At 33.4% G+C, this 15975-nt stretch overlaps 1 protein-coding gene across 3 annotated transcripts in view; it reads right to left on the bottom strand.

Annotated features, from left to right (window-relative positions):
* The window catches only part of Prex2 (phosphatidylinositol-3,4,5-trisphosphate dependent Rac exchange factor 2), a 262543-nt gene that overhangs the window by 161191 nt on the left and 85377 nt on the right, over positions 1-15975 (bottom strand). For all 3 annotated transcript variants that reach the window (XM_013071229.3, XM_004842082.3, XM_013071231.3), the window contains 3 exons: positions 15307-15440; positions 8197-8300; positions 1004-1153 (listed from right to left, as the gene is read on the bottom strand). In XM_013071229.3, coding sequence (XP_012926683.2) covers positions 1004-1153; positions 8197-8300; positions 15307-15440 — 388 coding nt within the window. The remainder of the gene's footprint in view (positions 1-1003; positions 1154-8196; positions 8301-15306; positions 15441-15975) is intronic.

Here is a 15975-nt window from a genome sequence, read left to right as displayed (position 1 = left end):
TTCAATTCACCTTTTAAGTTATTTACTTTGTTACTTGAATTGATTGCTAGAATCAAAAAAATCTAGAGTCAGTTAAACATTCATAATTTTGTTGTAAAAATTTCTATCTGGTTCTTTCCCCAAGGTCAATCAAAAGAATAAGTATTTGAAAATGCTTTGGAAATTCTTATAAAAATATATACTGAGAATATTTGAATGACAATAGATACTTTGCATATTCTTCAAGGGAAAGCATTTGAAGATGAAAGAAGCTTCACGTACTGGGATTTTATTACCAATTATGTGTTTTGCTGAATCTCAGCAAAAAACAAATAACAGTGGCATCCTTAAATATTAAAAATTAATTATTAAAATGAAAACTTAATATTAATAAAATATTAATAATTAAAAATCCATTGGTAAACACAAGCATTTTTATTTCAGAGCCAAATTATAAAATATGTCTTCTTATAGATAAACTCTACACAACTGAATATTGCCAGACCAAACATCATTTGAAAATCTCTCTAAAAGCATGTACCAAATTTTATCTTTGATCCCTCCTATGGGAAAAAAAATATATATATATATACATATATATACATATATATGTATATATATATATATATCTTAGCTAACATATTTGGTCCACAAATTTCCAGAGTACTGTTAAATATATAGAGAATAATTGTTGGAGGTTCTACAACACTGTAATATATTATTGAAGTTTCTCTCTTAAGAGAAAACTTTGTGGTACAGCTTTAGTGGTGGCAACAATAACATGCAAAGAAAATTGTACAAATTTTGAAGCAAGAGAAATGAAAAGACATTGCCAGCCATACTCTAATTATGTTGACAACTATATTAAATTTTCAAAACTCCTTTAGCATGATGCTTACATCCCACAATAAATGAAGATGAACATCACACACCAATCCTCTCTCTCATAACTCTTTCCATTATTGGCTCTCGTGCTAAGTTAGAAATTCCACAAAGAATAATACGGCTCAATTCAAGCACCCACCTTTTCGTCGTTCTCTTTCTTTCAAAATTGCTTCAAACCATTCATGCTTTTCTTCTGGTGTTTTTGCCATGCACACAAACCACTTATTTTTAGCCGTGTTATGTATTTTCCACCCATTAACAACAATATGTCCACTGCTATGGAAATCCGCTAGCAAAGGCCAATGAACAAAATGTAATATATCATCAACATGATCATTCAATCCACGAAAGTCCCAAATTTATTGAATTATTCAAAATATCTTTACTTTTGTATAAAAAACATAAAAGTTGAAAAATTAAAGAAATGTTTTTATACTGAATGCAGTTAGTGTCCAATAATGGAACATGGAACATTTCTAAGTCACATTAATACTATACACCAAAATGAAAGTAATTACTAAAAATAATTACCATTTATTTACTCTATGTCCAAAATATTGTTCAACTTTACACAGCAATGAAATAACAGTTTAGGAATTTTCTTTTCAATTAAACATTCAAGATATCAAATTTATTTTGTCATTCTAATATTCCCTGTAAATAATATTCTAGGTTTCAGAGACAGCCTTTACCACACAGAACATTTCTCTAATATTTAATTATCAGCACAATAAAAATACAAACAACTCAATGGAGCACACTACATATATTTACCTAAGCTGCAATGAATGGAAACATACAAATGCCAAACCATTATCATGGCACATGGTTAAAACACTCTTCAAAACCACATCACTCCAAAAGTTCATTGATAGGGTTTTGGTTCTACTTTGCAACTAACCTTTAAGATTAAAGATTAACTGTCAGATTTTGTTGTATTATCAGAGAAAAAAAGTCCACAATTATCTGAAAGGTCATTAAAATACTCCTTCCTTTTCCCACTGCATACTGTGTGAGGTCAGATTTTCTTTATATTTTTCAACTCAAACAACATATAATGACAGATTAAGCAGAAGTTACATATAGAAAAGACTTGCCAACATATAAAACATTGTTTCTTTTGTTACTATGTTTTTGTTTTAGAAAGAAATTAATTTTCATGAAAATATATTTATGCTATCAAAAAACCATGTCATTCCATACAATTCACAGGAACAAAAACTCAGAAAAAGATTTTCTTGGAGAGTGAGTTAACATTTAGTGGTCTTATTTAATTCCTCACCGTAATTTTGGCTAAACTCTCATGTTAGATTTGCAAATGCCATCAGCAAATACTTCACAACTGTCTACCTAACCACAGGAAGAAAATAATGACGTAACTTGTAAGCAACTTTACTAGCAGGAAAGTTCATGCCAACTAAAGATTCCAAGATAGAAAAAAAAAGGATGACAGAGGTCTAAATCAGCATCAAATTAAAATAACAGTTTTCATTTGTCTCCCTTGAAAGTCATTAAACAGCAATGGCCAGTACAGCAGGGATAAGACACAACAATGTTGAAGGTGGTTCAAAGACTGACTTTCTGGAACTTTACCTAATGTGCTATTTTCTCTCTCAAATGATTTATTTTCTTAAGTTCTGAGTAGACTCAGATGAACTGGCACTCATTTTCCCACAATCTGGTTCTCATAGTCTTTCCATTAGTGCCAAAATAACCACACATTATCTGCTATTAGAAAATCTTCAAAACACATTATCAAATAGTGTTCTATAGTGCTGGGGTCTGTAAAACTTCCAGGCTACATTTCAGGAAGAATTATTTCAGTATTAGTCTAACATGTTCCCACCACTTTGCTCTTTGCTGCTTCCCTGGCTGCCGTGAACACATGCATTCTACAGGCTGAGGTTCTCATCCAGCTACCTCACTGTCCTTGCTGCTCCACAACCTCCTATATGAAGCCTTTTCTAACCACTCGTGCCATGCATTCAAACTGCCTTTGGAAACTGTACAAACTCAGAACCAGACAAGTGAGCAAGGGATTGGTTCCATGTGGATATTGTTTCCATGTCCAGAAACCAAGATTAGCTGACTGTCAAATCTGTCTCAAACAACAGCTTAACTGCTACAGCTGTAAAACTTTGAAAGAATATTTTGTGTCACATAATAACTGTAAGTAATGAAAGAATGTTCCTTTTACAAAGTTTATATGCTGGCTGATTTCTATCATACCAATTTTAAAAATCATAAGTAATTTTATCCATATATACATGTTTTTATATTATATATATGTATAAAATGCTTCAAAAGTAGCATGTATACTTAATAGTATTGTTATCAAACATTTTGCAAAATAAGCAATTACTTCTCATTTATTTCAAAAGATGTAATATATAAATAGATTAATAATTTAATCATACCACATTGTTTGACAATGTGAATGTATAGATTTCTATAAGAATTTTTTAAAACTACAATTTACTCATGCTTACTCAGTTTTCTTTTGATGGATATTCAAAATAAGAATTAAACTTGTGCATAAGGAACAGTTTCACTAAGATCATGCAAAATTCAGTAGTCACTTATCCTTAGCAGGTGTGTGTGTGTATGGGTGTGTGTGTGTGTTTGTGGTGCTTGGTTTTGTTTGGATGCTGGGGACTGAACCCAGAGACTCATACATACTAAGCCCGCATTCTATCATTAATATACAGCCCAACCCCCCTATCCTTAGTAGGAATCAAAACATAGTTTAATGAAAAATAATTTATTAAATGGCAAACATAGGAATTTGGAGGCTTTGATGGATCTAAAATATTAATTTTATAGAAAACGTCTAAAAATGGAATTAAAATTGTCATTCATTACATGGAGAATGTGCAAGCACAATGGTCTGTAGTATCTGATTTCTTCCAAAACCAAAAAAATCCAAGGGACAGACCTTAAGAAGTCACTAATTACTTTCAAGCTCTATGGTTTGCAAATTGCTTACTCTTAATTCAACAGTTTCATTTAATGAAATGGGGTTTTCCCAAGAATGATACATTATCAATCTCAGTGGATATTACTGGTATCTATTCAATAATTTTTGTATTTTATAAGATGGACAATATCCAAGTATTGTATACACAGGCTAGGAAACAGAAGAAACTGCCAAAAGCATTACTCAAAACATTAAGTACCTGATGTCAAAATAATGTATTCAGTCCTCATTCTAGTTATCAACAATGTGAATGTATAAATTTCTATAGGAGCTTTTTAAAATTACAGTTTACTTGCATAAATATTTGATGGTAAGAAAATTATATTTTACAATATTTTAATAGTTTTCAACTAATAGAAGAAAATTTTCTAGTGTCCAAAATAGTATTGGATATGATTTAGCAAACAGAAAAAGAGGGGGTCTAATTTTCTTTTAAAACTCTAGAAATAGCTCTTCTCATGACTTTTTGAATTTTCAAATAAATTTCATTAAATTAATAACATATTCAAAGCTTCAGTGTATAAGAACAGATTATGCTCTTTGTACTCTTTTCAAAATTGTGAAGATATTGTTACTTTTTAATGAAGAATGTATTCAATTGATATCATGTAATAATATTATGGTGGTAAAGGTAGCAATGGTTTAGTCAATTGGTTATTATGCAGCAATTAAAAACTGTTTATTTGGTGATGTGAGGTAAAGATAAAGACTATTATCATTAAGATTATAATTAAGATAATGTTTTTATTTAAGTGAAGGATACAAAATTATCACAACCAGTGATAAATATCACGTGATCATCTCAGTAGATGGAGAAAAGGTCTTTCACAAAACCAACATCCATTTATAATAAAAACCCAGAAGAAAATAGATATAGAAAGACTCTACACCAAACAAATAAAAGCCATTTATAACAAACTCACTGGCAACATCACACTTACCAGGAAAAAATTGAAAGTATTTCCTCTAAAATTAGAATCCAGACAAGGTTGTCCACCATCACCACTACTGCTCAAAACAGTACTCAAAACTTTAGCAAGCAATCAGTCAAGAAAAGAAATAAATGGGCTATTAAAAGAAAAGGAAGAAGTCAAACTATCCTTATTCACAGATGACATGATATTTTACATAGAAGACACAAAAAACTCTACCAGAAGACTCTTAGAATGAATAAATTCAGCAAACTAGCAGGTTATAAAATCAAAACAGAAAAATCAATAGTGCTCCTGTACATCAACAATGAATCCACTAAGTAAGAAACTGGGAAAACAACTTCATTCACAATAGCTGTAAAAAAAATCAAATACCTGGGAATTAACCTAACCAAGGAAGTGAAAACCACTATAATAAAAATTACAATATTCTGAAAAAGAACATTGAAAAAACCATTTGATAATGAAAAGATATTGTGTATTGTGCAAACATATATCAATAAAAGGTGGAAAAATCTCAAGCCCATGATTTTAAACTTGTCTAAAATATATGCATAAAAAGGAAATTAAAGAAAATATTTTAACTCTATTTGGAAGCAAAATTTAATTTTCTAAAAACTATATTCAACAATATGATGGTTTCAAATATTTTATTAAAATGACAGCTATAATTTTTCCTTATAGACTATCTTAAGAATAAAATGTCTTATAAAGACTACCTTAAGAATAAAAACATTCATCTTATCTAATTTGAATTTGACGATTGAAATCTATGGTTTGCTCAACACTGAAATATAGATCCCATTTTCTGAAGGATAACATTCTTGCCCTCTGCCCAATCGTACAAATACTAGTTGTTAAGGAAGAATATAAATTATCTAGTGCTATTTTTTTATGACTTTCCAAGTATGCGCTATGAAAATTACCATGGAAATTGAATCTAGGAAGTTCAATAGCATTCCTCCTATTCCTTTAAGTTTGATTTTTTAAAATAGCAGGGGATTTAGCTCAGTGGTTTCACCGCCTATTGTGCAAGCACAAGGACCCGAGTTCAATCCCCGGTACCAAAAAAAAAAAAGTAGTATAGCATAAAATAGCATCATGATCAAATTGATATCCCCAGAAAGAATCTTCAAAGAGGAATGAAATGAGAATTGAAATCTAAGAGAATGGTGGAATGAAAATCTGGCTACAAATTCAATGGTTAACATCTTCTTTGAACACAGGAAATAATGAATAACACTTTTGACTTCTGCATGCCACATCATCATTAATTACATTTTTTCTAGGATAATATATAATTATAGTATAATACAACTTAGTAAACATTATAAATAAAATTACACTTATATTAATTCTCAGAAGATCTGAGCTATTTATATGTCAGCTGAAAACTTAGTCTCATCTCAAATATAATTATTTTTTTCTGCAAGTTTTGAGCTAAATCAATGTAATTAGTTGTCAGATAAGACTTCTCCATTAGAAAAGAAAAGCATTTTATTTATATCCACAGTATATAGAAATACTCAGCAACAACAGAACTTTCTCATGGGACTAAATCCAATGACCATTTATGGAAACACTCTGCTCCTGTCGGGCCTCTTTGGATCTCATTCCCTCATTGCCTCCAAAGACCATGGTTTCTTAAAGTTCTTTATCTAGTGACCCAATTTCCCAGAATCACAATAATCATTATCAAAATGCACTTCAACCAACAATACAGATGGCATCAATGGTGGCAATCACATCATCTGGAGAATGAAGCAGGAAGTGGAAAACAAGGGGTAATGATTAATCCCTCAGAAAGTAATACCCAGAGCTCTAAGCCAACAAAAGATAAAAACAAAATAATGAAAGTGCCAAAGCAAAAGGGGGGAGTGGTTCCCTTAGGGAAAGACAGGGCCTGTAAAGAATAGGGTATAGGGTGGAGGTCTGAGTATCTTTCTGTTACTAGCTGACTTTCTCCCAACTCAAGTGCAAAGTGGCCATTGGGATCTTTCTGAATGTTCAGATTACTGAGGCAATATAGCTCCTAACATTTTGAACATATTATTCCTAAAAATCATTACATAGTACTCTTATCATAAAATGAATTTAGCCACTTACAAAAATTAATATGTACATCCCCACTATAGAAGAATAGCCTGCTGGGTTGTTGGCATGATAGCATTTGCTATGTGTTAGAGTTTGCCACAGAAAGGGATTTGAAATGTGATAGCCACCTGTATCTGCTCTCTGATCACTCTAGACCTCTACCTCACCATTTGCCAGTGTGTAACCTCTCTACATAATCAAGGGGTGGGTCCACACCAAGTGCCAAGTCTCAGGCACCATTTAAATTTTGCTCATTGTATGCCGTTTTCCCTTAACTGCCGTAATTATGGTTCATGATTTTAAATACTTGACTAATTGCTATTATGCTAATGGAAAAGGGAAATGGCATATATGTGAGGATTTGAAAATCCATGCCCCTGATAGATAACAAATATTCTTCTCCCTTCTGGGACTCCTGGATGACAATGAAGGTATGTGGGAGGTGGGGAGCCAATCTACACTACAATCTCTTGTATAGTATAATGAATACTACAAGCATATGTCTCTACATGAAAATAAAAGCCATTTGGAGACAATGTACTTTATTTCATCTTAGCATTTTCCTAGTATACCTCTGAAACTATGATTACTATCACTAGAGAAATTGAATTGTGACTCAATTTTCTAAGCATTCAATTTATAGACAATTTTTTTCAAATAGGAAATAAAATTTTATTTTAATTTCATTTTACTTAATGTGTATGGCTAATCATCATTTCATGATCTTGCCTGTAAAAGTCCTGACCTTCAAATTTACAAGACAAAAATCGACTCACTTTTCATAAAAAAGTATAGTACTTAAAATGAGCACTTAAAATTAAACAAATCATTGCTACCCACAACTTTTCTCTACGAGCAAATTGATGATCTATTTATATTGGTTAAAATCTCATAGCTAAAAAATCTAGTTATATTCTACAGTGAATATACTATAGGAATAAAAGTATATATCACACATGTAAGTCATATAAGAATATAAATTAAAGAGAGTTAATGCATTTGTTGGATATTTTCTATGCACAGTCTGTACACCAGCAACTGCGCACGGCCTAGGGAATTAAAGCAGAATGGACATTCTCAGACAAAACTCTTCTCAGCTGATTCTCAGCACTTCTGTACTTCAGCGTGTGCATTAAACCTGATTTCCACTTTCACAACAATCCCGCACTCTTTCACCTCACCTTTCTCCTCCTTCCACCTGATTGCTTGCTCTACTTAACAAAACTATTTCTCAGGTCTAAAGCATGGCAGATAAATCATGAAAACAGAATTCTGCCTGACGAGGGAGCCTGCTACCAGCATCCCATTTCAGAGCCACTCGGCACTCACCTGTTCCGTCATCCACATTCTCCACTTCCATCACTTCCGTGTTGATCCGGCCACGAAAAAGGTACCGATGTCCATCTGTGGAACCCTTGCTATTCTTCAACCGTCTTAAAATGAATAAAACCACAAAGACTTTGTTACAAAACTTAATGAGAATCAGTGCTAAAATAATGGATTTTAAACTGGGCCCAGGGGCACAAGCCTATCATCCCAGTTACTGCAGAAACGGAGGCGGCTGATCACAAGTTCAAGGCCAACCTGGAAAACTTAGCAAGACCTTGTCTCAAACTTAAAATACATAAAAGGGCTGGGGATGTAGGTTCGTGGTAGGATGCTCATGGGCTCAATCCCCAGTACAAGAAACAAACAAAAAACTACGAAATTCTTTGAAGAAGACATCAATCAACATTATTAAACGATTGTGGCACTCGGTGGCTTTATTTGCATCCTTTCATTCACAGGAGCACTGTTTGCTTTACAAGATGGAAATGAGTACCAGTTTTTTAAATAAATTGAAGCTTTAGGAAAAAGGCTGTATATAGGTGAGAGAGTAAATACGTAGTTTGCTCCGTGTAGGCCGTCAGCATTGTCAATCAAACTCCACCAGACACTAAAGCTGGTTATTTTAATGTCACATTTGAGTTTCTTTCACCTTCATTTCTCATTTTTCACTACCAGATAATTCCTTTTTTTCAAGGGTTGGTTAACCAATTCAGTTAGTTCCTGCGATCTTTCTTCAAAGAAACTGACTGTAAAGAGGTTCTTAAGATGAGCAATATCCAGCTGTAAAATATTTTTCTATACCGTTTTTATGATATAACTGTAATTGTCGAACAAGTCTCACAATACATCTATAATCCTTCCTAAAAGTCTTACTTATTCTTAAAATAAACCAAAACATTTTAAAACTTGTGTATATCTATTGTCAGCCTTTAATCTTTGAAAGTGGGTGACACAAAGTAAAAATCCCAGGTTTACTCATGATATCTGTAACAATGAATTAGGTAGTTATGTATTAGAATTACCAAATGCTCAGTGGAGAGGTTTTCTTTCAAAACGTTTTATTAATTAAACAGGTAGGAGTCTCAGAAATGATTCAAGGAGATTCAAAATTACCTAGTCACTCAAGAGATTTCAATTGGCCTAGACTCTTCAATTTGACTCACTGACAAAAATCTATCTAATAATTTAAGCGATGGAAATAAAGATTAATCTGTTGTGCTATACAGACCCATCTAGCACAAGTTGAGCCTGCCCCCTACCTGCAATACCCCTCTCATCCCCTCCTCTGAAGGTAGACAGCCACCCTTAAACATACCTGAAATAAAAGGGTGGATTTAGGAAGGTGTCTCACATTGCTGTTAACCTTCAAGGCCCTTCAGGGCCCCTTGGAAAAGACTGTGTATTCCTGACTTGATTGTCCTATAACCTTATCAAAACGTAGTACTGTAGTCTTTATTGCCAATAAGAAAAAATAATTAACTTGATTATTCTGACTGGAGAGTCTTTCAGCCCCAAACTTCCACCACTCTGCATTTGCCATGTTCACTTTTAGAACAATCTCTCCATGTCTTTTGTTAATAATCCTAAATATATGCTGCAAATCACGAATTCAGGCCAAGTAGATATGAAAATTGGCAACATAAGAGATCAGATATATATATATATATATGATATATATGTATTTGACCTACATTACACATTCATTAAGTACATTTTTAAATGACAGGATTTTAATTTTGTAAAACCTTCCTAATTTATGAGGTGTGATCAAAAATAGAGTGGATGTTTGGGTTTTTTAAATTTATTACAGTAAAAGATACTTCACCATTAAGCTATCTCTCTCATTTGTTTCACACTTATTCTGTCATTCTTCTCATCTTCTCAAAGGCAGTTCTGGGAATCTTCTTTTGTGAGTGTTATGTTTTGTATCTAAAATGTCCCTAAAAGCTTCATGCACTCATAGGTGGGGTTTGGGCACGGTGATTGAATTGTGGAGGCTTATAGCTGACTTGCCCTTAAGAGGTGGAATCCGGTTGAAAGAGGTAGGTTACAGGGGACATAGCTTGGAAGGGTCTATCTCTTCCCTTGATCTCTCTGCCTCTGTCTCTGTCTCCCTCTGCCCCCCCACGCCACCTTGTCACATGCTGTTTTTCCTCTGGCATACCACCCTGCTTTGGAACCAGGCGACTATGGACTGAAACCTCTGCAAACTATGTGCCAAAATAAATCTTTTCTTCCTTAAGTAGTGGGTGTCAAATATTATGTGTAAGTACAGTACCTAAGACAATGAGAGTCTTTAGTTGTGCTGTGATGGCTCCCTCAGTGTCCTGAATTGATTCAGAATGCTTCCCTCTCATGGTCATTTTGTCTTTGAGGAAGAGCTGCATGGTACTAGATCTGGTGAATACAGTAGATAAAGACACATTATAATGTTTTTACAAGCCTATCTTTCCATTAGATGGACTTGGCAGGAGCATTCATTGTATTTGTATATTTTTAAAATCACACCTGGGAAAGACATGAAAGAGGAATTCCATAACTGCTTCAGAAGTAGCAAGAATGATGGGGTAAGTGTGTTCACAGGAAAGAGGAGTATTTTGAGGGGGATTAACAGCAATATGTCTTTTACTGTAATAAATATTGTTAAAATTTAAACATTCACCTAATATTTTGATCACACTTCATATTTGACAATTACAATCATGAGACCATACAATATCGTCATTTGTACATTTACACTAAGTAGATTTACATTCAGGTAATTATATATAATCTACTAGATATATAATACTGTATATCACGGTATCTTATGAGAAAGAATTTCTTGAAAATCAGTACATTATTATTAAAGCAAACCATATTCAAAAGGCCAAATATCCTTGAAAAACAGTTTTAGTCACAGTCAAAATAATCAGAAATATATATATAAGAATCTATCTTTGAGTCTTATTTTCCAAAGTATTAATTTTCTTTGTCTTCATCCTCTGAACAGCTTTAGATATTTATCTTGGAATATTTTACCTGTAGATATAAATATTCAATAGAAATTTAATAAGGTCCTGATAGTTTTGATTCCTTAAGAAAACTGAAAAGACTATGTAATATTACTGTATATTTTCATATTTTCATTCTGTCACATTTGCAATAGCAGATTGGAAACAACCCTAAAGTTCAGTAATAAAAGGAATAATTAAATTGTGATTTATTTGTGACATTAAACCAGTGAGATGTTATACAGCACTTAAAATGAATAAATTATTGTTACATACAAAATGATTATTATTTTAGAAACTACTGAACGTAAAAAATTGCAAAAAACTAAATATATTATGTAACGACCTCATAAAGCACATAAACAAGCAGTATCATATTAGTATGTCAAATACTACCTCAGAAATCATTTCTTAAACTGTCTCCTAAGATTACTACCATTAGAAAGATCCAGAGGTAGAATGCCTAATCTAGCACCCCTTCCTTTAAAGAATGTAACTCTAGAGTTATAAATGCATCAAGTGTCTGATGCTTGTATTATAATATTGTAGGACTTTGAAGAGGTCCCATTTACTCATACATTCTAAAGGCTTTCTAGATCTTAAAAAGTCTGTGGTAAGGCGCAGTTTATGGAGGAGATGAAGTATTCTAAATGAAGGGTGAAAGATCGTTAATTTACAGGGCTTCAGCAATACTGGGAGGGAATAGATATATTAAACTGTTCAGTTACTTCCATTTCTAACCACTATGCATTTGGTCTAACTACACATTTATTAAGGATTATTTGTTAAACTGTAGGAGTCCAGTTTTATGAAGCTTTTCCTGCTGCTTCACTTATTTAACAATTACAATCATGAGATGTTATCATATCATCATTTGTACACTGATGTTAACTTTGCAAATGCTCTGGACCTGATGGCCTGCATACATATATAAAGATAAAATAAACTGTAATGAAAAAAAGATCTTATTCTCAAACTGATGTCTTTAAAGAACAAGAAACTACAGACATTTATAGCTAAATGGATGCATATTGAGGCCATACTCTTAAGTGAAATAAATAGGACACACATGTGTAAATACTGAATAGTTTCTCTGGTGTGAGAAACTGAAAGTGTAAATAAGGATTAAAATGATTAAAATGAATAACTGATAATTTGAAATTTTTTTTGTATTAAATTCTTTTATTGGTACATTGTAGGTATACAACACAATTACATTTCTCATTGGGAATGTCATTATATTGTATACCTACAATGTACCAATGATTAGAATGAATAATCGATAATGTAAAATAGGAAGAAAAGGTCCAAAGGGGTAGGGGTAGTGGGAGGGGCAGGGGAAAGGAAAGAAGGGAAAGGAAAAATGATGAGAAATGGAAAAAATGGAAATAAAGTCTTTGTAAATAGGGAAGGGTGGAGGGCATGAAGGGGGGCTAGGAATGGGGAAAAAATAAGAACCAAGATGCATTATGTAAAGGTACAATTCCCAATGAGAAATGTAATTTGAAATATTAAAAGCTCCAAAGGTGTAGGGGTGGTGGGAGGGGAAGGGGAAAGGAAAGAAGGGAAAGGAAAAATTATGAGAAAAAAAAAATGGAAATGAAATCTATGCAAATAGAGAAGGGTGGAGGGGATGAAGGGTGCACAGGTAATGGGGGAAAAAAATAAGAACCAAGATATATCATGTACAGGTACAAACACCCAATGATAAATGTAAACATATTGTATACCTAAAATGTACCAATAAAAGAATTTAAGGGAAAAAAACTGATGTCTTTAATAATTCTACCAAAGTATGTTGATTCACATTACAATTTTAATGAGCTAAACACAAGCAAAATTAATGGCCTCTTCTACTTCCCAAAGCCTATTTCTATTAACCCCAATCTTGCTATCAAACACTAGGAATTTAGAAGACCATGGTAAAAGAAATATATAGGTTCATTTTCACATCTGGTAAAAGGGAATTTTGAGCTGAGCACAATACAACCCTGGGAATCTCAGCTACTCAGGAGCCTGAGGCAGGAAGATCACTTGAGCCCAGGAGTTCAAAACCACCTTAGTACAGTGAGACCCCATTTCAATAAAATTTTCTTAATCTCTTTAGCATAGAGATGAAAATTGGTTATGGGTTGTGAGAAAAATATGGTGAATGTTAAAATTTTTAAATTCATTACAGTGAAAGACATATTGCCATTATTCCCCCCAAAATACACCCCCTTCCTTTGTACACTCATCCTGTCATTCTTATCCCTTTATGAAGCAGTTCCAGAAATCCTTTCATGTCCCTAGTTGAGCTTTCTTGGCTCACTAATGTCTTGAATTGATTCAAGACAGATAACTTTCAGTGTCATTTTGAGTTTGGAGAACAGCCGAAAGTCCCACAGTGCAAGATCCAATGAATAAGGTGGAGAAGGACAACTGTATGTTTTAATTTGACAGAAATCACCATAAACAGTTGAGTAATTTGAGATGACCAAAAATTATGGTGAACACTTAAATTTTAAAAATTTATTACAGTAAAAGTTACATTGTCATTAATCCTTCTCAAAATATCGCCCCTTGCCTTGGACACACTTCCTATCATTTTTAGCAATATTCTCTTACTTTAATAGTTTTTTGCCTTTTGAATTTTTACATTCACTGTATTTTTTGATCACCTCTTACATCTTTTGGCTCTGCTCCTAACTTGTTCCCTTTCATGAAGGTACGCATTGTAGTCCTATGTTTTCTCACTTCGTATTATTGCATTTTTGAATTAATATCTCTTACCAGAAAATTCTAACACTGCAATCCACCTGGATGAATTACCATCTATTATCAATATAGCTGCCAAATTTTCACTAACTTGCCCTAGGTATCTTGCTGACCTCAGAAAACTCATTTCAAAGCATAAGAAATGATGTTCCCTCAATTCTGCCTAATAAATCAGTTTTGTGTCTCTCAGTCTCAATCTACCAGAAAACGTTTGTGTATAGTTTCCTGGCTTCTGAATTTAGCATAGACAATCACCTAAAACCCTGCATTTTCTACCACATACCTTCCCTGACAATGAATTGAAGCCTATGGTACCATCTCACTAAAATAAATATGCCCAGCTACAGTTAGTGTCTTAAGAAGTACTCAAATAAGTCAGATGTTAAGAAAATAAGCAGAACCTTAAAAAGCAGAAAAGTGATTGTTGGATTAGGAAGCAGAAGAGTTTCTTTGACATAAGAAGCTTAGGTGAGTAGAGTGGACTAAAGACACATTGAAGGATACTGAGAGGAAAATAAGAAGTTTAGGAAGTAGAAAAATAACAACATAAAACTCTTTCCAGAAAGTCCACTGTGAATGAGAGCAGAAAGAAGGGAGAAATATCAGAGGCATCTTTTTCTTTAAGACAGAAATTTTAGACTATGGCAGGAGCCATGGTGATTGAAATAACATCAAAAAGTAGCTTAACTGGGAATTCCAAAGGAGAGCTGGGAGGAAAGTGAAGATATGCAGAATGGGATGATGGTCAAAATGGAAACTGTAATTTCATAACAGCTGATATGTAAAGGTACAACCATAGAACAAGTGACTTGGTGCAACAGAGCTAAAGACCATTAAAAATAAAGACTGGGATTTCCACAGTCACTGGATAAGCTCTGTATGAATTATGTATGTGAGTTTTGAACAAGACTGGTGACAGAAGTGGAAAGATAGTGACTCAAGAGCTAAACAATCATTGAATCTGTGTGTAGCAGGGAAATATTAAATTCTCTGTAAAATGGAGTCAATAGAGAAACTAAATGGGTAGGAAAGACTAATGGCATAAACGTTACATGTGCAAGGAGTCTGGAGGGAAGAGGGGTAAGTGGTTGGGACACAGAATTAGGGATCAGAGAAGACACTCAAGCCTCTCCTCTAGGCTCTGAGATATACAGGTCAGGAGCCAACACCTCTCCATGAGGAGGCTTAGGGAGGTGGCATCATGAGATGACAATGAGGTCCAACAGGAAGACGAGGAGAGTAGTAGGAACAGGATAGTATCTAAAGCAGGTTACTGGGCCAATACTGACTTCTGGGAAATACAGAAGAAAATGTGAGATGCATAAAACATTTCTAAAGTGTGACTCCTTTATGATCTTACCTGTGTTTTCTTTTGCAGTACACCAAAAGATTATCAAAAAGAAAAAACACCCGCTCTTGAATGTTTCCAGAAGAAATTTTCAGCAAAACTCCACACATTAGCATTTCAGTGCAGGTGTCAGTAATGTTGGACCCCTGAGTCAGGGAAAACAAAAAAGGTAATGTCTGATTACTTGGCCAAAACTTTTGGATGTAATTATTCTTCTCCTTAAAATTATACTTGCTTTTATTAAGAAGCAATATATGCACAGCACAAAGTTCAAACAAGACAAGTAGCCATACTGAAACAAGAAACCATATGTAGGTTTCCTCCCATTTCCAGTCACCTGGTCAGTTCCAGCAGACACTGAATCTGCTTTCAGACAGCTTATGTACATATGCACACATAATATAGGTTATCTGTGCTATTCTGAACAGAGATAATTCATAATATTTATGCCCATATTTTTCCTTTCTTGTTTTCTCCAGTACAGACTCCAAGGACACATAAGAAATTATATGAAACTGCCTAAGTTTTCACCCAGTATCAATTTGTATATCCATTCCTAGGATAAAGAAAAGAAAATAAATAAATAAAATCAAAAATTATTTAAAGTGAGTAACTTTCAAAAGAGGCTTTTACATGATTTATAAAAAGCTGACATAGGCACACTTATTGATTAAATAAGCC

Source organism: Heterocephalus glaber, unplaced genomic scaffold, assembly GCF_053883595.1.
Source record: "Heterocephalus glaber isolate CG9 unplaced genomic scaffold, H.glaber_assembly_v1.0 deba00001553, whole genome shotgun sequence".
NCBI lineage: Eukaryota > Metazoa > Chordata > Mammalia > Rodentia > Bathyergidae > Heterocephalus > Heterocephalus glaber.
This window is presented reverse-complemented; position numbering and strand designations above follow the sequence as displayed.